Here is a 24,441-nt window from a genome sequence, read left to right as displayed (position 1 = left end):
ATTCAACATAGATTTCACTAAGGGAATGTAAGAAAATATTTTGTGTGCTACTTGCAGGCTGGGCCTTAAAACATTGCGTATACATATCTCCCAAGTTCTTTTTCCTTCCTGCAAGATGGAAGCTGGACATTCTTGAAATTTGCTTTTGACTGTGTAGACAAAGACAATGTTCTAGGGGGTGGTAGAAAACCAGAAAGGAGGAACCTGGGACACTAAATGACTATGTGAAGCAGAGTAGACTGCAAGCTCAACTCAGGCTGTTTCACAGACAGAATATTCTTTAGTCACTATATTGTTGGATCTCTTTGTTATAGCAAAGTCTTTCCTTTTACTAATACACATTGGATGTTATATTTCACAAAGAAAAGGGTTCTGTGGTCAAATAAGTTTGGGAAATCATGAGTTTAACAAAAATATACAGACTTTCTTCCCGAAAGAGTTCTCAGCTCCTTTACTTTACCAGTTGGGATCAACCAAGACAGTAATATGTACTACTTGTAACGTATATTTATTTTTAGATAATTCTTTTTCATTGTGGGATTAACTCATTGAACTCTTACATTCTTCTGCCTATTCTGCAAAATATACTCTGGGAAATGCTGGTTTAGAATATCTCTAACTTTTCTAATAATTTCATAATGCATGGTTGTTCTTTACTGTGGACACAGACTCTGGCCAGATTTTACAGTTCCTATACCAGAGCACTTTCAGCGGGGCTACAGAATTCCCATTCCTAAGCAACCTGCTGAAATGAAGCCCTCTAGTGGGCAACAGGGGACATGATTAATTGAGCAACTGCTGCTGCTGTTAAGTCGCTTCAGTGGTGTCTGACTTTGTGCGACCCCATAGATGGTAGCTCACCAGGCTCTCTCACCCCTGGGATTCTCCAGGCAAGAACACTGGAGTGGATATTCAACTAGTGTTCATAAAAGGAGGCTGAAGGATTTACCTGAAGGTTTTGGTTCTTTTCATTTACCCAAAAAGAAAGATGACACAAATCTCATTCACAGAAGATTCAGCCTCTATTATTTTTCTGGTTTTTAAGAAGTCTAAAAATTTCAAAATTGCATTTCAGTTGCAGTAGCTGCAGTTTACCATCTTCCGAACACGGCCTCATCACATAGCGGCAGAGTTGTGTGTCACACACTGTGTTGTGATCATCTATTTCCACATCTGACTCCCCCAACTGGACCCAGGAACCTCTCACTCATCTTCATAACTCCTTGGTCTTTCCTGATGCCAGCAGACAAGTTAAAATCTTCATAATATCTGATTATCACTTTTTTTCCCCCATTGAAATTTTCAGTACCTGGATAGTACTTCCTTATATTAAATTCTTTCTGTTAAAATAACTAGTATAGTGTTTCTCTTGATTGGATCCTGACTGATGGATTAAATAATTCTAAAGAAATACTAATAATTCTGTAAATAAAACTGAAAATAAAGTAATGAAAAATACAAAATAGAAAAAAACTTGAATGACAAAGACATGACTGAAAAGAAACGACTGAGAAAAAATAACTCTGAAAATAACTCAAAAACTAAATATCTCAAAAGTTCTGAAAGTAAGAAGCTCAAAATATAATGCTCAAGATGCAACAACTAAAAATAATTTAAAACCACATATTAATAACTAAAAACCCCCAAACAAATGAATGTAAAAATAACCCAGACTCTAAAATAAATGAAAATAAATTACTGTGAATATAGGTAACTCTAAAACTAAATATCTAGGGGAAAAGCCCTAAAATAACTACAGGTATTTTATTCTGAAAATAAAGCAATTAAAAAACTTCAAGTGAATATTTACTATTCAAATAAGTAGCTGTAAAAATAAATAATCCCCAAATTGCCAATAATTAAAAATAAAATAAACATGAAAATAACTCAGATATCAACAATTGCAAAGATAGATAATTTAAAATAAATAATTCTAAAAGTAACTAATTAGGAAATACATAACTCAAAACAAAGTAACTGTAAATGAGTAACTGAAAATAACTCAAAAACTAAGGAACTAAGTAAGACCAAATAGTTATAAACAGGTAGCTTTAAAGCTATGAGATTAAATAAAGATAAAACTAAAAACAAAAATGAATATTAACTAATTAAAAATAAATTACTGAAAATAAATGAAGCGAACTTAAAAACTAATAAATCTAAACGTAAATATCTCAGAAGTTAACTTGTAGCCAGCCCTCACTAAGAGGAAACAACCCTGGAACAAAGTAACACAAATATCACAGTTAACATTCTTGTGGGGATTCAGGGAGAAGAGCGCAGGGCTGCCCCTGTGGAGTTTGAGCGGCTCCGATCAGAGGTTCTCAACCTAGCTCTCCACTCCCGCCCCAGCAGAAATTTGGCAATGTCTGAAGGCATTTTTTGATTGTCTTAATTTCGGTGAGTGGGCGGGCGGTATCTCTGGCATCTAGGGGATAGAGGGCAGAGATGCCCCTAAACATTCTACAATGCCCGAGAGCCTCCACGGCAGTTATACCGAAGTCAAAAGTGCCAACATTCAGAAACCCTGGACTCAGCTCTCCAGGACTGGATCCCTAACCTCTGTAGGCACACATGTGGAGCAGCTAGAGGTTCTCCGCGGAGTCCGCACTCTAGGCGCATCTAGAGCGGCGCAAGGTTTTCCACGGACTCTGCGCCCTGTCCCAGCGCGGGCGCGTGGCGGCATCTGCAGGTTCTCCAAGGGGTCTGCTCCGAGTCCCTGCGCTCGCGCGGCGGCGCGTAGAACAGCCCGAGGCTCCCCGCGCAGACGTGGACCGCTCCTCAGGCTCCGGAAAGATGGTCCAGTCGCCCCCGGGCAGGACAGCGGATCTGTGTGTGGGCTGTGAGATCCCTTTGCTGCTTCTGCTCCGCGCCCACAGAAGCGGCTCCCCGGAATACAATCGGCCGGGGATGCTCAGTGGTCTGGAACGAGTGTCAGTTCTCGGCGGAGGGCGGCTTCAGGCTCCCTTCTTGCGCCCGCACTGCCTCTGCTAGGGGGAAACTGGCCTTCCCCGCAGGGGCGAGCAAGCCAGTAGACGTCTCAAGGCTCTCCTCAGTTTTGTTCGTGGCCCTGAAATTCCAAGAAGAAAGTCAGAGGAGCAACTGCTAACAAATTGGCTTACTTTTCTTTCCGCTTTCCACTCACGTGTCCTTCTTTTGACAGCCCTCTTTCTCTCCCCGGATGCTTTCTCCCTTCTCCTGACCAGACTTGGAGGTCTCGTAACTGTCGTCCAACCGGAAAAGTCCCGAGAGCTGGAAGGGAAGGGACAGTGATGCAGTGCTGGGGACGTGGATCAGATCCACACGGCAATTCCCGCTGGCAGGGCGGGACCACCCCAACTCTCCCACGGGGCCACTCAGGTCCCACAGCAAGAGCCCCTAATTCTGGCCCCAAACCAGCGCATCGCTAAGGAGCTGGTGATGCAGCGCATGCTGGGCTGGGGGTGGGAGGTAGGGGGTGGGGAGTGGTGTGGGAGCCACCTTGCAGATCCAGTGACCTCAGCTTCCTTGATTAAGCCGGGTCCTTATGGGTGAGAATCGTGAAAGGAGGACGAAAGGGAAAGGGGAGAGGAAGAACAGGCAGTAGAAGCTGATGAACAGTGAGGGAGAATATGAAGGAAGTAAGAAGGAAATAAATTACACTCAGGACACTGTTCTCCTTTTCCAAATCTTCTGCACCTTCACAATTGACAGAGGTTTCCATGGAGATAAACTCCCTGCTTGAGCAACCTTGGGGAGGGAAAGTGAAGAATTTGGCCTGCTGTGGGGGAGGGCGTGGGAGGACATTCCCCCTCAACCCACCATGGGGGGGAAACCCATTCTCCCCATCTCCCTCTCCTCTCCCAGGACAGGACTGCTTCCCCTGGACCAGGAGGAGGGGTACCTGTTCCAGCTCAAAATTCCGTAACTGTGACTGAGAAGGCGTGTCCACATGGTACTCATAGCCCTACCTCCCTGTCCACTAAGAAGTCATTGTCTTTTTGTCTTGAGGATCTTCTTGACTTCGCTCCTTCCCACCCTCCTCTCATCCTTACCTCCTTCTCTCCCCTGATAACTGCTTGTTTCCCATCTCCTTGGCAGCCTCTGCCAAATGTCACTGCTCTACCCGAGGGAAAATGAGAGGGACAGTAAGTACATCCTGCCTCTCTCTCCGATGAGATTCATTTACTAGTTAGCAGCACCACTGTGCACCTGTCCTGCCAGGCCTGTTAAAGACATTGTGGGGAACAGCCACTCCCACCAAATACTGAGCCTGCTGTGTCTGCTGGGATGTCAGGCATTTATCAGAAGTGAAGCCTCACACAACTGTATGGACTTTAGCCCCATTTTACAGATGAGAAACTGAGATGAGAGAGATTAATCACCAGGTTGAGTAAATTCCCTTGGCCTGTAAACACTGCATGAAAGTGAGTTAAAGTCATGTCCAATTCTTTACCACCCCATGGACTATACAGTCCATAGAATTCTCCAGGCCAGAATACTGAAGTGAGTAGCCTTTCCTTTCTCCAAGGGATCTTCCCAACCCGGGGATCGAACCCCAGTCTCCTGCATTGCAGGTGGATTCTTTACCAGTTGAGATATCAGGTAAACAATGCAGCTGGAATCTACACATTTTTTATTTTATTTTTTTAAATTACACAGCTTGGCTTGTGAAATCTTAGGCCCCCAAACAGGGATTGAACCCGGGCCCTGGGCAGTGAGAGCTCGGAGTCCCAACCACTGGACTGCCAGGGAATTCCCTACACATTCCTACTCTTTACCCTATGCTCTAAAAGACACGATCCCTGTCCCCACAGTGCTGCCAAGTCAGCTTAGGGAGGTGAGCATCTGCAGAATGAGCCCACCTGAGGGAGCCCCGGGTTGAGCATCAGCTGAGTTCCAGATCCCTCAGGAATCTGAGTGCAGGAGAGAGTTTTTAGTTCAAGTGAGAATTCAGGGGGAGGGCATTGGGGCGAGGCCCATGGAGGAGGGCCTTCTGGGCAGAGGACTGGCAGAGCAGAGCGAGTGGAAGGAGCCTGAAGTTGGGATGGGGTGGGGTGGGGCACAGCACCTCTGGGAGCAGGCAGCCAGAAAGTGGGAGCTCCCAACCTACTGTCCGGAGGCCCCCCTAACTGTGTTCTGGGGCCCAAGGTCCTCCCCAGAGCAGGGCAGTGGGGGCTGTGCTAGCAACACAGGGAGCAGCGGGGAAGCCTCCAGAAACCCGGCCCGATGCAAGGGCACAGCCTGGTTTAATTCTGGCTCCTGGGAGGTGGTGGGGTGAGCAGAGGAGAACCTGGCTCTGCAAGGTGCCTCCCACTGCCCTCCTCCTGATGTGACTTTGGGGCATCCACAGGAACCCCCAGAGATACCTCTTTAGGGTGATCATCCAGCCTGGGTGCCTTACAGGGGCAGACAGTGAGGACAGGATGGTGGTCTTGCTGGAAGGTTATTAGGGAGGAGCGGAGCAGCCGTGTTCTTGACCACCCCTGTGTGACCCGAAGAGCTGTGTCTCCAGGGGCTGAGGTCTGAGTGACCCAGACAGTGCCAGGTGCCAGGGACCCCAGAGGGACCCCAGAGGTACCTGCTGGGGATGGGGCTGGGCCCTGAAGCCTCATCAGCCATGGAACATGGGCAGCCAGCCGGGGGTGACAGTGGGCTGGAAGGAAATATAGGAACTAAAAGCCATGAAGACAAGTTCCAGCCATTCCTCAGGGTAAGCAGCTCCTGGGGTGACATGATGATCTGGTGCTGGGCCCCTCTCTGCTGCTGGCCCTGCAGGATGGGTGCGGGCAGGGGGCTTCTGTCACCCACATTCTCCTCACAATACCCTTGGAGGGAGAATTTCTTCTGAGGCAAATTGCATCTGCCCTGGGTGAGCCCTCACATTTCTTTCTCATGGGCCCTGGGCTCCGACAGTAAGAACCACACCCTATTCACCCAGCCTCCCCTGTGGCTCCTGGAAGGAACCCAGAATTCTTAGAACCCGGAAGCCTTGGAGAACATCCCTCAGTCAAAGCCCCTAGTTGTGCAGGGGAGGAAGGTGCAGCTCATGGGCAGTCTTTTACTATGTCTTTGTCATTTCCATACTTAATCCCTTTCTCCTGGATTCACTGGCCATGGACTCTGTGGTACTAAGAGTCTTGGGTACTAAGTCTTAGTACTCAGGTGGCAGCACTGAGGGGACCCCAAATTGGTCTGGCGGGTCACAGGCACCTCAGCGAATGAATGAGAGCCCATCGCCTGGGGTGGGAGCAAGGGCTTTGGAGGCAGTCAGACCTGGGTGTAGTTTTGATTTTGCCCCTCATTCACTGGCTGTGTGATCTTGGGTAAGCCACTTAACCTCTCTGAGCATCAGTTTCCTTGTTTCTAAAATAATATTTATTTTGCAGTGTTGATGTAAGAATTAGCAAAAATGTTTATAAAGTAATGTGGAATTTAATAAATAACACTTATTATGATTACTGTTAATAGTAATTACAGTAATACTAAAGAGAATGTCTCAGAACTGCTCTGGGCACTCCAGTGTGCTATTATTACTCATGTTTTGGGGATATTTGTCTGCCATTGTCTTCATCTTCATAAACATCTGAGAGAGGAAACATTATAATGGTTAAAAAAGGGCTTTAACAGGAAGCAGATTGTGCATGTGTGCAGGAGCACACACACACACACACACACAGAAGAAAAACCAAACTGAACACACCGACCCTTGACAAATATTTAGTTTGAGTACAGCAAAATTTCAAGTGATAGTTGTATTCTTGGAAAATGAACAGAATGACCCTGGTACCAGCCCAGGTCCAGCAGTGTGTTGGGAAGGTTTACCCTGAGTCTGGGACACTCCCAGTCCACGTACAGTATGAGCATAAAGAGTGTTGGTGGAGAAGGACAGGAAGAATAGAAAAGGTGGGTCATGAAAATTCATGCTGATAAGGACGGGTGTATTTTCTTTTCCTTCAGTGAATGATCTTTATAGCACATGCCACATAAATCCAAAAATATTTAGGGAGTTTAGTTTTAGCACCTAGTTTTTAAAATCTTGATCTTTTATTTTGCACAAAAAATGAAATTTACTAACAAGTGAGCCCATTAGTGAGTTTAAACTGTCCTCTTCAGATACATGTATATGTATGGCTGAGTCCCTTCACTGTTCATCTCGAACTATCACAACATTGTTAATCGGCTGTGCATGCATCCTAAGTCAGTTCAGTCATGTCCAACTCTTTGTGACCCTATGGACTATAGCCCTCCAGGCTCCTCTGTTCATGGGATGGATTCTCCAGGCAAGAATAGTGGTGTGGGTTGTTACACCCTTCTCCAGGGGATCTTCCCAACCAGGGATCAAACCCGCATCTCTTATGTCTCCCGCATTGGCAGGCAGGTTCTTTACCACTAGTGCCACCTGGGAAGCCATTAATTTCACCCCAATATAAAATAAAAAGTTAAAAAAAGAATACATGTTTTTCGTTAACTATAGACTTTGAAACGGAGAAGGCAATGGCACCCCACTCCAATACTCTTGCCTGAAAATCCCATGGATGGAGGAGCCTAGTAGGCTGCAGTCCATGGGGTCGCTAAGAGTCGGACAGGACTGAGCGACTTCCCTTTCACTTTTCATTTTCACGCATTGGAGAAGGAAATGGCAACCCACACCAGTGTTCTTGCCTGGAGAATCCCAAGGATGGGGGAGCCTGGTGGGCTGCCGTCTCTGGGGTCGCACAGAGTCGGACATGACTGGAGCAACTTAGCACACTTTGAAAATAAAATTAGGGCTTTCCCCTTGCTGTCCACTAGGTGGCATAAAGGGACAACTGTAGATCCTGCTGGTTCAGGGGTGGCTCTTACTCCATGGACTCCAAAGGGGTAAACTGTTTCTTTTTTTTTAAAACTGGAGTTTCCTTTATTCCTCTATTCCTTTAAAATAACTATCTCTATCATATAAGTTAAAGTATATCATTTTCACTTGGGGGTTGGGGAGTAGAGAGCTGCTGCTGCTGCTAAGTCACTTCAGTAGTGTCCGACTCTGTGTGACCCCATAGATGGCAGCCTACCAGGCTCCCCTGTCCCTGGGATTCTCCAGGCAAGAACACTGGAGTGGGTTGCCATTTCCTTCTCCAATGCATGAAAGTGAAAAGTGAAAGTGAAGTCGCTCAGTCGTGTCTGACCCTCAGGGCCCCCATGGACTGCAGCCTTCCAGGCTCCTCCATCCATGGGATTTTCCAGGCAAGAGTATGGAGTCGAGCTACCTTAAAGCAATACGTAAGCCCCCGAGCTTTCCTTCCCTTCCCCGAAGGAACAAATGTAGGTAACTAATTGCTATTCAATATGCTAATGCAATCTAGGCACCAGCCTAAGAACTTCATCTAATTCTCACAAGACCATACAGTATCACTTCCATTTTGTAAAATAATTGATGAGAACAATGTAAGCACAAATAAGTTAAATAATTCACACAAAGAGAAGGAGCTGAAGTCTGTTAGTCCTCAGTGCTGGGACCCCTAACTGTGTGCAGTGTTGATAATGTGCTCTTTCTCTGCCTTCTAGGAGTCAGCCAGTGGGGTCTTGTTCTGCCTAGTTCATCCCAATAGCTCTCCAGAGCTCATGACAGGTGAGATCTCCAGGGTGCTTGCACCGGTACTAGGTTGGATTAAGATCTTTTGCTTGGTGCCCCAGAGTATAAACTTGGACATCTACAATGTGGTCTCTATCTGAAGTGTCCATTTCCTTTTCATACCTGTCTCTGGCCAGGTTTTCATTCCAATCCCAAAGAAAGGCAATGTCAAAGAATGTTCAAACTACTGCAAAATTGCACTCATCTCACGCACTAGCAAAGTAATGCTCAAAATTCTCCATGCAAGACTTCAACAGTATGTGAATTGAGAACTTCCAGATGTTCAAGGTAGATTTAGAAAAGGCAGAGGAACCAGAAATCAAATTGTCAACATCTGTTGAATCATAGAAAAAGCAAGAGAATTCCAGGAAACCATCTACTTCTGCTTTATTGACTATACCAAAGTCTTTGACTGTGTGGATCACAACAAACTGTGGAAAATTCTTCAAGAGATGGGAATACCAGACCACCTTACCTACCTCCTGAGAAATCTGTATGCAGGTCAAGAAACAACAGTTAGAACTGGACATGGAACAACGAACTGGTTCCAGATTGGGAAAGGAGTATGTCAAGGTTGTATATTGTCATCTTGCTTATTTAATTTATTTGCAGAGTACATCATGTGAAATGCCACACTGGAGGAAGCACAAGCTGGAATCAAGATTGCTGGGAGAAATATCAATAATGTCAGATATGCAGATGACACCAACCTTATGGCAGAAAGTGAAGAGGAACTGAAGAGTCTCTTGATGAAAGTGAAAGAGAAGAGTAAAAAAGCTGGGTTAAAACTCAAGATTCAAAAAATTAAGACCATGGCATGTGGTCCCATCACTTCATGGCAAATAGATAGGGAAACAATGAAACAGTGACAGACTTAATTTTCTTGGGCTCCAAAATCACTGCAGATGGTGACTGCAACCATGAAATTAAAAGATGCTTACTCCTTGGAAGAAAAGCTATGAAAACCTGGACAACATATTAAAAAGCAGAAATATTACTTTGTCAACAAAGGTCCATCAAGTCAAAGCTATGGTTTTTCCAGTGGTCATGTATGGATGTGAGAATTGGACTGTAAAGAAAGCTGAGCACTGAAGAATTGATGCTTTTGAACTGTGGTGTTGGAGAAGACTCTTGAGATTGCCTTGGACTACAAGGAGATCCAACCAGTCAATCCTGAAAGAAATCAGTCCTGAATATTCATTGAAAAGACTGATGTTGAAGCTGAAGCTGCAATACTTTGGCCATCTGATGCAAAGAACTGACTCATTGGAAAAGGCCCTTGTACTGGGAAAGATTGAAGGCAAGAGGAGAAGGGGACGACAGAGGATGAGATGGTTGGATGGCATCACCGACTCAATGGACATGAGTTTGAGTAGGCTCTGGGAGTTGGTAATGGATAGGGAAGCCTGGTGTGCTGCAGTCCATGGGGTCTCAGTCAGACAGGACTGAGTGACTGAACTAACTGAACTCTGGCCAAGAGGAAGGGAATCACTCAGAAGCATTCAGTTGCTTTCAGCTTCCACATATTCTCACAGTACTCTTTATTTATTTATTTTTTTTTAGTGCATATATTGCTGTGGACATGAGTTTGAGCACACTCCAGGAGACAGTGAAGGACAGGGAAGCCTAGCATGCTGCAGTCCATGGAGTTACAAAGAGTTGGACACGACTGAGTGACTGAACAACAACAAATTTTGTTGTCAGAATCCCTGCCAGTTTCTAGAGCAGCCTGATCCTGCTGCCTTAGACTTTCAGGGCTGCTAGGACCTGGGGTCAAAGAAACTTCACAACTGGGAAACTCTCACCTAGCTCAGCAACCAGCTGCCCTCTGAGGTGTCTAGCTGGGCTTAGCTGAAGCCTTGCCCATTTAATCAGAGATTTAGTGAGAATTTTCCCATAAGAATAAAATATAAAGCCCACCAAAGGAAACAGTTGTCACGCTCCAGGAAGTCCTTGATCCTGATCATCAGGAGGCGGGCAGCCTGCTACCTAACAGAGGCGGAGAGGAACACATCTGCGGCTCCTGTCATCCACAGGGACGTGTCCCGTACTTCCCTGCCCCGCTGTCACTGTAAATGGGCAAGTAAAAGGGCAAAAGCCAGACAAGAGTCTGGGACACCCAGCATGTATGCCACCAGGGAAGTGCCAGGTGAGAGGGAAAGGGATGTAGAATGAGTGGGAGGGAGATAATGACTTAAGGGTACAACCTAAGGACAACTTCAGCAGCAGGCAGCAGACATAGATTTAACTAGGATTCTTACTATGTCCACAGGTGGAAATGTCCCCCGTGGGAATCAAGACCTTCAGACCCGCTGAGGCTGAAGTAGAAGGAATGGGAGGACAATTCCCCATGTGGGTCACATTGGGTGTGACAATGAATAAGGTCACAACTCACTCAACCTCTTGGCTCCCATATCCATATATTCTGCCTCCTGGGGTCCTGGTGCCATAAAGTGGCCATTGGTTTAAGGTATATACTGCATCCTGAGGTTAGCACACCAACCCCTCAGTCTCATGTTCAAACTGTTGCTCACAGGTGCCCTCAAGAGGCTCTATCAGGTGAGCAGCGTCTGAACCTGTGGAAGGCTCAGTGGGCTGGTCCTGTGGTCACACGCCCATGGCTGTTCCTCTTGCGCCAGAATGAGTCTCGCAGACAAAGCAGTGTTCTTTTCTCGGTGTTGCAAACTGATGCACAGAGAGTAGGACAGGCACAGGTGTCAACCCCACTCACGGTGAATCACTGTACTCTCCAGCTTGGAGGGAATCACCTGTTCTCCTCAGGGGCTCAGCATGGGTCTCTGCTGGCAGTCAACACTGGCAGCAGCTAGACTGGTCTTGATGATAGGGAGCCTATGCTGCTGGGACCACGCACGGCCTTCCATTCTACTGCCAAGACTTCTCCATTCATGAGCCCATTGTGCAGGTACTGGGGTGCCAAGGAAGAAGCTGGCTGACACCTCCTGGCTAGGTCATCCAGTCAGCTTGGTTCTTTGGTAACTTCTCTGCAATGGATGTTCTCTGGAGTTGTTAAAGCATGGCACAAAGATCCTCACATTTTGAGCTCACATCCATATGTTTATGTGCCTCTTCCCCAGTCAGATCATGTAATCTGATGCTAGTTATCATTCAAGAAGGGGTTGGGGAAGGGTGATGGGGATGTATCCTGAGGAGGGCAAGCACTGTGTTGCACAGTAAGTCCCCTACATATGAACCTTCAAGTTGAGAACTTTCAAAGATGTGAACATGCATTCACATGTCCAATCATGTAAGTTAGTTCATGTGTCTGGCGTACATTGTTGCATGTGTAAAGCCTCTGAAAGTAGTTGTACCTTTGTGTACTTTACTGTATAGTACTGTATAGAGTACTGTAGGACAGTATCTTTATTTCAAGCCCAGGATGTCTGGAAGCAAGTGTAAAAGCAGGGGTCATGTAGCTGGTACTGCTAAGAAGCGCCAAGTGATAATGATGGAAACAAAAGTGAAAGTAATTGCAAGAGTAGAGAGACAAGAGAAAGAAGTAACTGAAGAACCAAAGAGAGTCACATTGCAGGAAATGGCAAGGGGATTTTCTTTATTTGAGGAGGCACTGTTAATTTTTAAGACAAGGATCCAAACCTAGAATGGTACACGAAGATTGCAGCAGCCATTCAGAATGCAATCTAGTGTTACTGTGTCATCTACAATGAAGAAAAAAAACTACTACCCAGATATCACTGGATTGTTTTTTGAAGAGGGTAGATCGAATTGAATCCAGCAAGGAACCAGAACCTGTGCCATCAGTCAGGCATGAGTGAAACTGCAGTCTGCCTTCCATCTCCTATTGCTGATGATCCTTCAGCTCTACCATCTCCTACCTTCTCTCTGCTTTCCAGACAGTGACTCTTATTGACTCAAAGCCAGCCCCTGTATGCCAACTGTTGTACTGTACTTTTCAAGGTACTAAGGTTTATTTTTTGTGTGTTTGTCTCTTATGTATTATTGGTGTATAAAGTAGTGGCCACAGGACTGGAAAAGGTCAGTTTTCATTCCAATCCCAAAGAAAGGCAATGCCAAAGAATGCTCAAACTACTGCACAATTGCACTCATCTCACATGCTAGTAAAGTAATGCTCAAAATTCTCCAAGCCAGGCTTCAGCAACATGCGAACCGTGAACTTCCAGATGTTCAAGCTGGTTTTAGAAAAGGCAGAGGAACCAGAGATCAAATTGCCAACATCTGCTGGATCATGGAAAAAGCAAGAGAATTCCAGAAAAACATCTATTTCTGCTTTATTGACTATGCCAAAGCCTTTGACTGTGTGGATCACAACAAACTGTGGAAAATTCTTCAAGAGATGGGAATACCAGACCACCTGACCTGCCTCCTGAGAAATCTGTATGCAGGTCAGGAAGCAACAGTTAGAACTGGACATGGAACAACAGACTGGTTCCAAATTGGGAAAGGAGTACGTCAAGGCTGTATATTGTCACCCTGCTTATTTAACTTATATGCAGAGTACATCATGAGAAATGCTGGACTGGAAGAAACACAAGCTGGAATCAAGATTGCCAGGAGAAATATCAATAACCTCAGATATGCAGATGACACCACCCTTATGGCAGAAAGTGAAGAGGAACTAAAAAGCCTCTTGATGAAAGTAAAAGTGGAGAGTAAAAAGTTGGCTTAAAGCTCAACATTCAGAAAATGAAGATCATGGCACCTGGTCCCATCACTTCGTGGGAAATAGATGGGGAAAGAGTGGAAACAGAGTCAGACTTTATTTTTTTGGGCTCCAAAATCACTGCAGATGGTGACTGCAGCCATGAGATTAAAGCTTACTCCTTGGAAGGAAAGTTATGACCAACCTAGATAGCATATTCAAAAGCAGAGACACTACTTTGCCAACAAAGGTCCATCTAGTCAAGGCTATGGTTTTTCCAGTAGTCATGTATGGATGTGAGAGTTGGACTGTAAAGAAAGCTGAGCGCTGAAGAACTGATGCTTTTGAACTGTGGTGTTGGAGAAGACTCTTGAGAGTCCCTTGGACATCAAGAAGATCCACCCAGTCCATCCTAAAGGAAATCAGTCCTGAATATTCGTTGGAAGGAGTGATGCTTAAACTGAAATTCCAATACTTTGGCCACCTGATATAAGGAACTGACTTATTGGAAAAGACCCTGATGCTGGGAAAGATTGAAGGCAGGAGAAGAAGGGGACAACAGAGGACGAGATGGTTGGATGGCATCACTGACTTGATGGACATGAGTTTGAGTAAGCTCTGGGAGTTGGTGATGAACAGGGAAGCCTGGCGAGCTGCAGTTCATGGAGTTGCAAAGAGTTAGACATGACTGAGGGACTGAACTGAACTGAACAATGTTCTGAATCTTTTAAAATTACATATCATGGTATAAAACCTAACCTTGTGTGTATCTGAAATACGTTGTGTGTTCTCTGAAATACATTACTACATCTCTAGCATACCTAAAAAAAAAAAAAGAAAGAAAATGAAGATCATGGCATCTGGTCCCATCACTTCATGGCAAATAGATGGGGAAACAGTGGAAACAGTGTCAGACTTTATTTTTCTGGGCTCCAAAATCACTGCAGATGGTGACTGCAGCCATGAAATTAAAAGACGCTTACTCCTTGGAAGCAAAGTTATGACCAACCTAGATAGCATATTCAAAAGCAGAGACACTACTTTGCCAACAAAGGTTCGTCTAGTCAAGGCTATGGTTTTTCCAGTAGCCATGTATGGATGTGAGAGTTGGACTGTAAAGAAAGCTGAGCACTGAAGAACTGATGCTTTTGAACTGTGGTGTTGAAGAAGACTCTTGAGAGTCCCTTGGACTTGCAAGGAGATCCAACCAGTCCATTCTGAAGATCAGCCCTGAGATTTCTTTGGAAGGAATGATGCTGAAGCTGAAACTCCAGTACTTTGTCCACCTCATGCAAAGAGTTGACTCATTGGAAAAGACTCTGATGCTGGGAGGGATTGGGGACAGGAGGAGAAGGGGACGACAGAGGATGAGATGGCTGGATGGCATCACTGACTCTATGGATGTGAGTCTCAGTGAACTCCGGGAGTTGGTGATAGACAGGGAGGCCTGGCGTGCTGCGATTCATGAGGTCGCAAAGAGTCAGACGCGACTGAGCGACTGAACTGAACTGAACTGAACTGAAAGTATTATAAACCTATTATAGTACAGTATTATATAGCTGATTGTGTTAGTTTGGTATCTAGGCTGACTTTGTTGGACTTATGAACAAATTGGATATAATACACTCTTAGAATGGAACCTTTTCATATTAGGGGACTTACTCTATGTCTTATCTGAAACTTCTGCATAATCTTGCAGGGAGGAGAAGGGCTGATCCTCCATCAAGGTGGAATGGCACACTTCTGCCAGTCCAGGGGAACAAGGGAATGCACCCAGATATTCTGCAGTTTTTTGGTTGTACATCTTCCTTATCAGGGCCCAACTTGCCTGCTTCATCTGTTGGCACTAGGGACCCCAAATAATCAGGCACCAGACTTGCCTAGGCTGAGAATTCATCCCTCTCTCAAGTATGCCCTCTGCTGTAGGTGATGAGGGGCTGAACACCAGAAAGGAGGCCTTCTGATTCATACACTGTGCTTTAAATTGGCAATTACTCTGAGTCTGCCACCGTCTTTACTCTCTTCAATGCACCAGTGGTGCTTAGCAGTACCCTCCCAATTACATTCCTGATAATTAATATCTTCCCCAAACCTCTCAAATGCTAGAGACACTGCACCTGCTGATGCATCCCTGTCTGTCTGTGTCTGATCCCAGTTCCACCACCAGGGAAGGTCTTAGCAGTTGAACAGCTACACAGGCTAGTGTCCAGGATTCCCAACATTCCACCTACTGCTGTGATGCCTCATTGCCATCTGGCAAGCAGCGACCCAACACCAGAGTCCCATCCTTTCTAGGACCTCTCCTGGTACTGTCTTAGGTCAGATTCCCCAGAAGCAGATTGTGCAAATGAGTTGAGGAGAAAGGGCATTCAGATGAAATGTGTAAGGCACTGAGGGCCGAAGATAGAGCAAGGAAAAAGCCAGTGCAGATGAGGGTTCAGCCAAGATCTAGCATCAGCCTGGTCACCTAGAAATTCTGGGGCATGGATGGCACCACAAGTGTCCCATCTTGAGGGAGAAGGACTAGCTTTTGTGCCCTGAATCAGCCAGAAAAGCTGCCCTAGAGAGAGGCTGTAAGCTCTCACGTATTTCTTGGATGGATGGCTCTGGTCAGATGAAGATTGCAACTGACTGACAAAAAGGATCAGGATGAGGTCTCAACAGCCTCTACTATACTACTGTGTGTAGGTTTTTCAAATTTAAAAACTAGTAGGTTTTATTTTTAGAGCAGGTGTAAGCTTATGGAGAAACTGAACAGAAAGTACAGAGTGTTTCCATATGACCCTTCACCATTCTCTCCGCACAGTTTCTCCCAGTATTTACATCTTGTGTTAGCGCAGTATGTTCATTACAATTGATAAACAAGTATTGATACATTATTACTAACTAAAGTCCATAGCTTACATTAGGGTTTACTCTTTGTGTTGTACCTTCTGTGGGTCTTGACAGATGCGTAACGCCATGCAGCCACCATTATATCATATAGAACAGTTTCAGTACCCTAAAAATCTCCTGCATTCCACCTACTCATTTCCCACCCCCTACACTGAACCCCTGGTGACTGCTGATCTTTTCATTGTCTCTCATTTTCTCTTTTCCAGAATGTCATGTAGTTGGAATCATACAGTATATAACCTTCTCAGAGTGGCTTCTTTTACTTAGCAATATGCATTTGTTTCCTCCAGATCATTTTAAGGCTTGACAGCTCATTTCCTTTTGCTGCTGAATAATATCCCATTGTATGGGTGTACCATAGTTTGGTAAATATTTAGATAAGTACCAAGGAGTATGATCACTGGACCACATGGTAAGATTAACTGTGTGAAAATCTGCCCAGCTCTTTGTACTGTTTTGTATTCTCATCAGCAACAAGTGACAGTTCCTATTGCTCCACATCCTCCCCACATTAGTGTCCTATACTGCGTTTACCGTGTAACGCTCAGTTTTTTGTTGCAACAGCCAATCGTTTGAAGAGCTAACAGGTTTTTGTGAACTTAGCTAGTAAAAAAGTCACCAAAGCTCATGTCAACCTAAGAGTTATTACCATTATATCTTTCTGCCTCCTGAAACCAGTGTGCTTCCTGGCATTTAAGGTGTGTGCATGCATGTGTGCACACACACAGATATACATAAATATATATGGACACAGTCTACAACCAAGCCTGGACTGGAACACCCTTAACTAAATGCCAGCTGTTCTTCTGCTTACTTCATGTCTTTGGGTCTGATGATCTCAATTACCTGGACAGAGACAGAAGGAAGCAAAGAAAGGCACCTGGACAATTCGCATCTTTATGCTTTGGATAAAGGAGGAGTTATAACTTTATTAACAGGCTCATATCTGCTCATTTGTAGATTGTACCAATGTTGACTTGTCTGTCCTCAAGCAAAGGATCTTTTGCTTTCTTCAAGAGATTCTTGAACATGAAACACCTCAAGAACAAAACATACTTTATGACTAGACAAAATGGATAAACTCAGTTTTCTAACAGTACTTGATAAATTGGAGTCACCGGTTAAGTGGGCAGCCAAGATATGACTTGATCAGAGATAGCATTGGAGGATAAAGCCAATTATTTAGGAGATGAAAATCTGGTTTTATCTTTTCTTAAAAATGCTTTTTTCCCCATAAGTTAATACAAAGCCTCCACAGTAAAGAAAAACAAAAATTTCATACCTTCTAGATATTCTGCTACATGGAGGGACAGGCCTTATCTTACAAAGAAAACTTAGGGATTATATTCTATGAACTCTCATCAGCCATAATTTTTCTCAAGGCTTACTTTTTCTGGTCCGTACTAAGAAGGAAATATGTCATTTTTCATTTTTCAAATATAAAATATTACAACACACATATACACCCTAGTTGAGAAGGACTGCCTAATTAAATGCCATTGCCATTAATATTTGTTAACCAAAATGGAATATTCAATTTCCTAATTATGTGACTATCTTCCTGTTAATTTGCCATTTCATGCTTATTAGCATCCAAGGCTCTAGAAGTCTGAATAAGAAACATACACTAGTTAGCCTTGTTCTGGAGTAGGAGTGGGCTCTACATGTTTTGTTAATGGCTTTTTGTAATTTATAGGTGCTCAACAAATGTATTTTGAACTAAAACTCCTTTTAGAGGCCTTTTCCAAATAAAGTATATGCCTGAAGACATCCCTCAAGTCCCACCAAACTAATCACATGATAATCTAAAACCAAAGTATCAAATACTAAATTCCTAATACTTTGATTTCAGGCAGTAGAAAAAGCATAAAGAAGGTATTTTGGGAAAGATTATCTTTAAATAGTCAAGGAAAGAAAAATGACAACAAAAATAGCACATTCAAGCCCCATAAACACATAATCTATCATGCCATTAAAATACAAAATATAAAAATGCCTCCACATTTGTTTCTTTTTGACCCCATGCCTGATTCTGCCTACCAGAAAACTGACTGATCAAGTGTTCCTAACCTTTTCAGGGAAAGCTTTGGGAGGAGGTGAAATCCATAAACCCCGGATACAGCAAAATGTACAGCGCCCCCATTCGGTGTCTTTCTTCCAAAGCAGTGGCATGCTGGCAATGTTCTTAGCCTAAAACCATTTCCTTAAGAGGACAGCTCTTCCAATGAAGAAATTACTTCTCAATGTGAAATATTTGCCCTCATTTTCATTCTGGCCTAACTGGATCTATGCAAATGAATAGCAAGAAGTTGATTTTATACCTTTCTTCTTACTCACAGGATTAAGGAAGGGCTGAGATTCAGGTACTATATCCCTCAGCTTCTAAGCAGCTGGCGTCACCCCCATTGATTTCTTGCTCCACTCTACCATTGGATCTTACCTTGACTCCTACATGTGCTGGCGACTGAGTCTTCCTTGCTACCGGTAGCTCTTTCCCTATTTTCAATCCAGGGTACAAATTCCACTTCATTGCCTTTGCTTTAGAGAAATACACATGAGCTCCCTACACTGGTTCTCTACGGCAGGAGTGGTATTGCCTCACACCAGATTTTCCCCAGCTAAAGCTTTATGGACCTGCTTCCTATTCCTCCTCCACCTGTGGTCTAAGACTTGCCCCAGATTTCTGGATGACATTTAACAAAGGAATGTTAAAGGGATTCCACCTGACAGAGTACATAGTTAACACCTAACTGGCCACAAATGTTGAAATGGGAGAGGTGAGGCAATGAGCTAAAGCTTATCACCTCCTAGCTCTTCTTACAGAGTGGTTTGCTAGCCTGATGTGATCATTCAATCAGTTCTTTCATTTATTCACTAAACATTTACTGAGCATCTACCTGAGTGCCAGGTTCTTGTGTAATATGAAGCCTGAGGGAAACTAAAACTAATAAGGCAACCTCTGTGCCCTAGAGAAAATTCATGGTCTAGTAGGGAGAAAAAGCTAAACACGTCATAAAATTATAATACAGCACATTCAATCCCATTGGGGTACTCCTTAAGGGAGTGAGTACAGAGAGGAGGGAAAGAGACTCGACTGTCCACCAGAGCCCTCGCCCCTTCCCATCACTATCATCTCTCTTTATTTTAGGGGAGCCTCTACTAAGCAGGCTGTACCTGGACTGGATCCCAGGCTACGGGTTTATTCAGCAAGTGTTTATTGGGTACCTCCTGAGTGCCCTGGAACAGGGAGAGGAATTAGAGATGGAGAGTTTCTAAGTGGGCAGGAATAGATGGGTAAGGAGCACCAGAAAGAACTGAACCCTGAAAGAAGTATGAGTGTATCCTCCTCCAGACAAGGAGGAATGCAGAGAGGAAGGACGATGATCAGGAGAGTTCCGGGTAGAAAGAGAGAAGCTGAATGACTTAACATCAGAGGGTACACTTGCCTAGTCAGCGAAATAGGAGGCAGGGCAGCCATGTGACAATAGGAGTAGAATTGGAGGTCATAGAAAAGTTACAGAAGACAGCCAGAGGCAAAAACACTTACAGTAGGTTTCAAAATGGCAGGTATGACTCAACTGCAACTCAGCAACCTAGCATTGGGAGAGATGCCCGAGGCTGGCAGTGGGGCCAGGGAGCTAATAGTTTTTAATTACAAAAGTTGAACTAAATTAAAACTTAATTGGAAATCCCTTGTAATAAGCTAAGTGATGAATAAAATCAATGAAAGCAATTATGTAGTTGCGGGGGGTAGCAGAGGATGAGATGGTTGGATGGCTTCACTGACTCAATGGATATGAGTTTGAGCAAACTCTGAGAGAGAATGAAGGACAGGGAAGCCTGGCATGCTGCAGTTCTGGGGTTGCAGAGTCAGACATGACTTAGCGACCAAACACACACAATTATTTAGAATCAATAGAAACTATCTGCAACACTGGACACCTCTTAAAAAATGAGTACACACCTAGTGCTTGCTTCAAACCGTACATTTCCTTGGTATGAAATTAAAAAAAAAAACAAAAAAAAACCAGCACTCTCAAACATAGCTTCCCCAGTAGCTCAGCTGGTAAAGAATCCACCTGCAAAGCAGGAAACACCGGTTCCACTACTGGGTTGGGAAGATCCCTGGAGTAGGAAATGGCAACCCACGCCAATATTCTTGCCTGGAGCATTTCATGGACAGAGGAGCCTGGTGGGCTACAGTCCATGGGGTCGCAGAGTCAGATGTGACTGAGCTACTAACACTTTCACTTTTTAACTCTCAAACATAAGCCAATTTGAATAGATTTTACACGTTGATTTTATACACATGTAGACACATAGAATCCCATGGACGGAGGAGCCTGGTGGGTTGCAGTCCATGGGGTCGCTAAGAGTTGGACACGACTGAGCAACTTCACTTTCACTTTTCACTTTCATGCATTGGAGCAGGAAATGGCAACCCACTCCAGTGTTCTTGCCTGGAGAGTCCCAGGGATGGGGAAGCCTGGTGGGCTGCCGTCTATGGGGTCCCACAGAGTCGGACATGACTGAAGCGACTTAGCAGCAGCAGCAGCAGCAGCAGACACATAGACTACTATAAAAATTTATTAAAGTGTATAGGCTTTGGTCTTATTTTCTTAGCCATTTGGAAAACCTTTCTGCAATCCTGGCTTACTTGGGCCTGGCATCCCTCCCATTCTCTGGCCATCCTGCCATTTCCTGTGTGCGTTGACGCTTGGTCCATCCAGGTTTCTATGGTGAGTTCCATTAGCACTGAATAAAGGAATAAACAATGTGCACATTAAGTGCTCATTTTTTCCACCTGAGCCCAAATTACCTGACTTGGTGAGGGAAACAGCATGAGTTTCTGGGACAGTGATAAGAATCACATTCTTCATTTGGGTGTTGTTCCAGCCTGTGAGAACAGCACCAGGTCTCAACCTCCAGTGGCCCTCACCACCTACACTTGTGTTAAAGCCTAACGCCTCAGTCTGATACTGGAGGTTTACCTCCCTCTCTCTCAGCCTCATTTCCTTCCACTCTACCCAGGAACCTCTCAAGCCTGGCTCCAGGTCATCAATGAATGTGCTCCCTTGGAGGCAGCTCAGTAATTTTCAAAGGTTCCTGGGTCCACCTTCATTACCCATGTGATGGGCAGAAGTTGTCCAGGTGCTACAATGGGCCTGCGGCTTGGATTTTCTGCCTTAGGCTCAGGTCCCTGCCAGGACAAGGAGAGACCTTATACCAGGCACCATGCTGCCCCTGCAAAGCCGCCTGCAGCCAGAGCCCCTCCCCAGTGAGCCTGAACTTCTTCTGGTGTCCCCAGGCCTCCCGGTCACAGGCGGTCAGGCCACAAGGGAAGTATATGTAGAAGTTGTCCCAAACCACGGTGCCCGCTGCCCTCCTTGACCTGTGCTGCTGGGTCCCACGCAAGGGTCACACTCTTCCCTTTAGTTAAGAGAGTGGGATGTGACAGTGTAGGGATAAAGCAGGGTGTAGAGCTGTATAAAGTGATGGGGCTGAGGTTCTGACCACCTGCCTGAGGAACCTCCCTCTCCTATTGCTTGATGTCCCTGCATCTATGTTCCACCCAGAGTCTCATCTCCTCGAAAGAACCAGCCCAAGGCTCCACTCCTGCTTACTCAGTCACAGGGTGCAGAGGCCTCTCTAAGTTCCTAGAGCCCTTGCTGTTGGCATCACTTGAAGTGACATTTCATCAGACCTTGGTGAGCCAGGCTCAGGGGACTTGGTTCTGCTGCTGGAAAGTTTTGTGAAATTGACCCTCTGTTTGCCTGTCTGAAGATGAAAGGGGCCGGAACCACGCCTCTGGGCTGATGTTTCAGTTCAGTTTGATTGCTTTTTTCAGTCTAAACTACTTGCTAGTGTCTGTTTCTGCTTCCTCTCTATATTTTACATTTCTGTCACAACCTAGAGCATAGAGTGCTAGGGCTTGAGGAAGACTTAAGAAATTTGTTTCTGAGGTATTAACTGAATGAATACCAAGATCTTACAACAAACATGTTTTTCTGTGGGGCAAAGAACAATTGGGTGATCTAATTAAAATTTAGATTGTAGATTAAGCTCACTATTGTTAAGATATCAGTTATCACCAAATTGATCTATAGATTTTACACAATCCCAATCAGAATCCCAGCAAGGTTTCTTGTAGAAATTGACAACTGATTCGAAAATATATACAGAAATGTAAAAGATATAGAATAGCCAAAACAACTTTAAAAAGGAAAACCAATGTTGAAAGACTCAAACAATCTGATTTTAGACATAAAACTACAGAAATCTAGGATAGTACAGTATTGATGTCAAGATAGAAAACTAAAGCAATTAAACAGAATAGAGCATCCAACAATAGATGCACATATATAAATAGTCAATTGGTGGAAAAAGAGTCTTTTCAACAATGGTAGTAGAACAATCATTAATGTGCACAAAACTAAACTTTGATTGACACCTCATAGCAAATACCATAAAAATCCCTCAGAATGGATCAGAGACCTAAGTGTAAAACTTAAACTATAAAACATCTAGGAGAAAACATAGGAGAGAATCTTTGTTATCTTTAAACAAATATTTATTACACATAACACCCACAGTATGATCTGTAATTTAAAAAATATTGGATTTCATAAAAATTAAAATCCTCTTCTCCTAAATAGATACTCTTAAGAGAATGAAAAACTAAGCTACATACTGAAGGAAAATATTTGCAAATTACATATCCAATAAATGACTTGTATCCAGAATATATTTTTTAAAAACTCTCAAAACTAAATAGTAAGAAAACAATGAACAAAAGATTTGAACAGAGACTTCACTAAAGAAGATATATGGATGGCAAGGAAGCACACAAAAGGATGCTCAACCATTAATCACAGCAACTTAAAACCTCAGTAACATGCTGCTACACACCTATTAGAAGGCTTAAAATGAAAAAAGGCTGTCAATACCAAGTGTTGGTGAGATATGGAGCAAGTGGAACTTTCATATACTGCTATGGGAGTATAAGATGGTATAACCATATTAGAAAAGAGTTTAGCAATTTCTTTAAAAAGTTAAACATGCACCTGCCATATGACCTAACCATTACACTCTTATTTACCCAAGAACAATGAAAACATATGTCTGCAAAACGATTTGTACCCAAATCTTCAAAGCAGCATTAGCACCTCAAAAGTGGAAAGAAGCCAAATATACATTAAGAGGTAAAAGGATATGTAAGCTGCTGCTGCTGCTGCTGCTGCTACTGCTGCTAAGTCACTTCAGTCGTGTCCGACTCTGTGCGACCCCATAGACAGAAGCCCACCAGGCTCCCCCGTCCCTGGGATTCTCCAGGCAAGAACACTGGAGTGGGTTGCCATTTCCTTCTCCAGTGCATGAAAGTGAAAAGTGAAAGTGAAGTCACTCAGTTGTGTCCAGCTCTTATCGACCCCATGGACTGCAGCCTACCAGGCTCCTCCGTCCATGGGATTTTCCAGGCAAGAGTACTGGAGTGGGGTGCCATTGCCTTCTCCGTATGTAAGCTGGGGTACATCCAAACAATGGAACTCTACACAGAAATTAACAGGAATATACTATTGCTACACAAAGAAACATCAATGTATCTCAAAATAATTATGCTAAGTGGGAGAAACTAGACCAAAAAAAGTACATGCTATATGTTTCCTTATGGAATTCTAGAAAATTCAAAATAATCTATTGTGATAGAAGATCAGTGATCACTTGGAGAGCTGTAAAGGGATAAAAGAGGTACAAGAGAAAGGTCATAAGAAGAAACATGTGGAAAATTTGGGGGATGAAAGAGGTGTTCATTATCTTGATTGTGGTGATGCTTTTACAGGTGTGGACATGTGTCAACATTTACCAAATTGTATACTTTAAATATGTGCAATTTATTATGTCAATTATATCTCAATAAAGCTGTATTCTTTTCAATAAAGCTCTTTTAAAAATTGTTTAAGGCTTCTTCCCGGAAACTTTAATAAACTACAATGCATATTTCCAAGTATAAACCCTAGCAATCCTAATTTTACAGTTCTAGGCTAGGACCCAGAAACCTGCATTTGACCCAAGCTCTTCAAGCAATTCCAGTGCAAGTTTTCCCTAAACCACACTTCGTGAAACACTGATCTAGAGAGTAAGGATTTCTAGAACAATATTGTAATTAGAATGTTAGTTTCTGGGGAAAATAAGTAACTTTTCCTACTAGGGTTGTTATATCTTTCTGTATTATGCCTCCAGAGCACACATATTCCATTACCATAACATGTATTTAGCATATTATAAATAGTTCAAAGGCAAAATTAAATCATATCTTTCC

The 24,441-nt window shown here is 43.9% G+C and overlaps 1 protein-coding gene across 3 annotated transcripts in view; it reads right to left on the bottom strand.

Annotated features, from left to right (window-relative positions):
- Positions 1-535: 535 nt before the first annotated feature.
- Positions 536-24,441, bottom strand: part of MCF2L2 (MCF.2 cell line derived transforming sequence-like 2) — a 265,733-nt gene continuing 241,827 nt past the window's right edge. For 2 of the 3 annotated variants that reach the window (XM_025287650.3, XM_044944273.2), the window contains 3 exons: positions 3,641-3,729; positions 3,146-3,252; positions 536-3,070 (listed from right to left, as the gene is read on the bottom strand). In XM_025287650.3, coding sequence (XP_025143435.2) covers positions 2,935-3,070; positions 3,146-3,252; positions 3,641-3,729 — 332 coding nt within the window. In that variant the 3' untranslated portion in view covers positions 536-2,934. Of the gene's footprint in view, positions 3,071-3,145; positions 3,253-3,640; positions 3,730-18,564; positions 18,663-20,088; positions 20,123-24,441 lie in introns of all 3 variants that reach the window. The other variant, XM_006075321.4, reaches the window with a different exon arrangement.

The sequence above is a fragment of the Bubalus bubalis genome, chromosome 1 (genome assembly GCF_019923935.1).
Source record: "Bubalus bubalis isolate 160015118507 breed Murrah chromosome 1, NDDB_SH_1, whole genome shotgun sequence".
Classification (NCBI taxonomy): Eukaryota; Metazoa; Chordata; class Mammalia; order Artiodactyla; family Bovidae; genus Bubalus; species Bubalus bubalis.
Note: the sequence above shows the minus strand (reverse complement) of the source record. Positions and strands in the feature narration are given on the sequence as shown.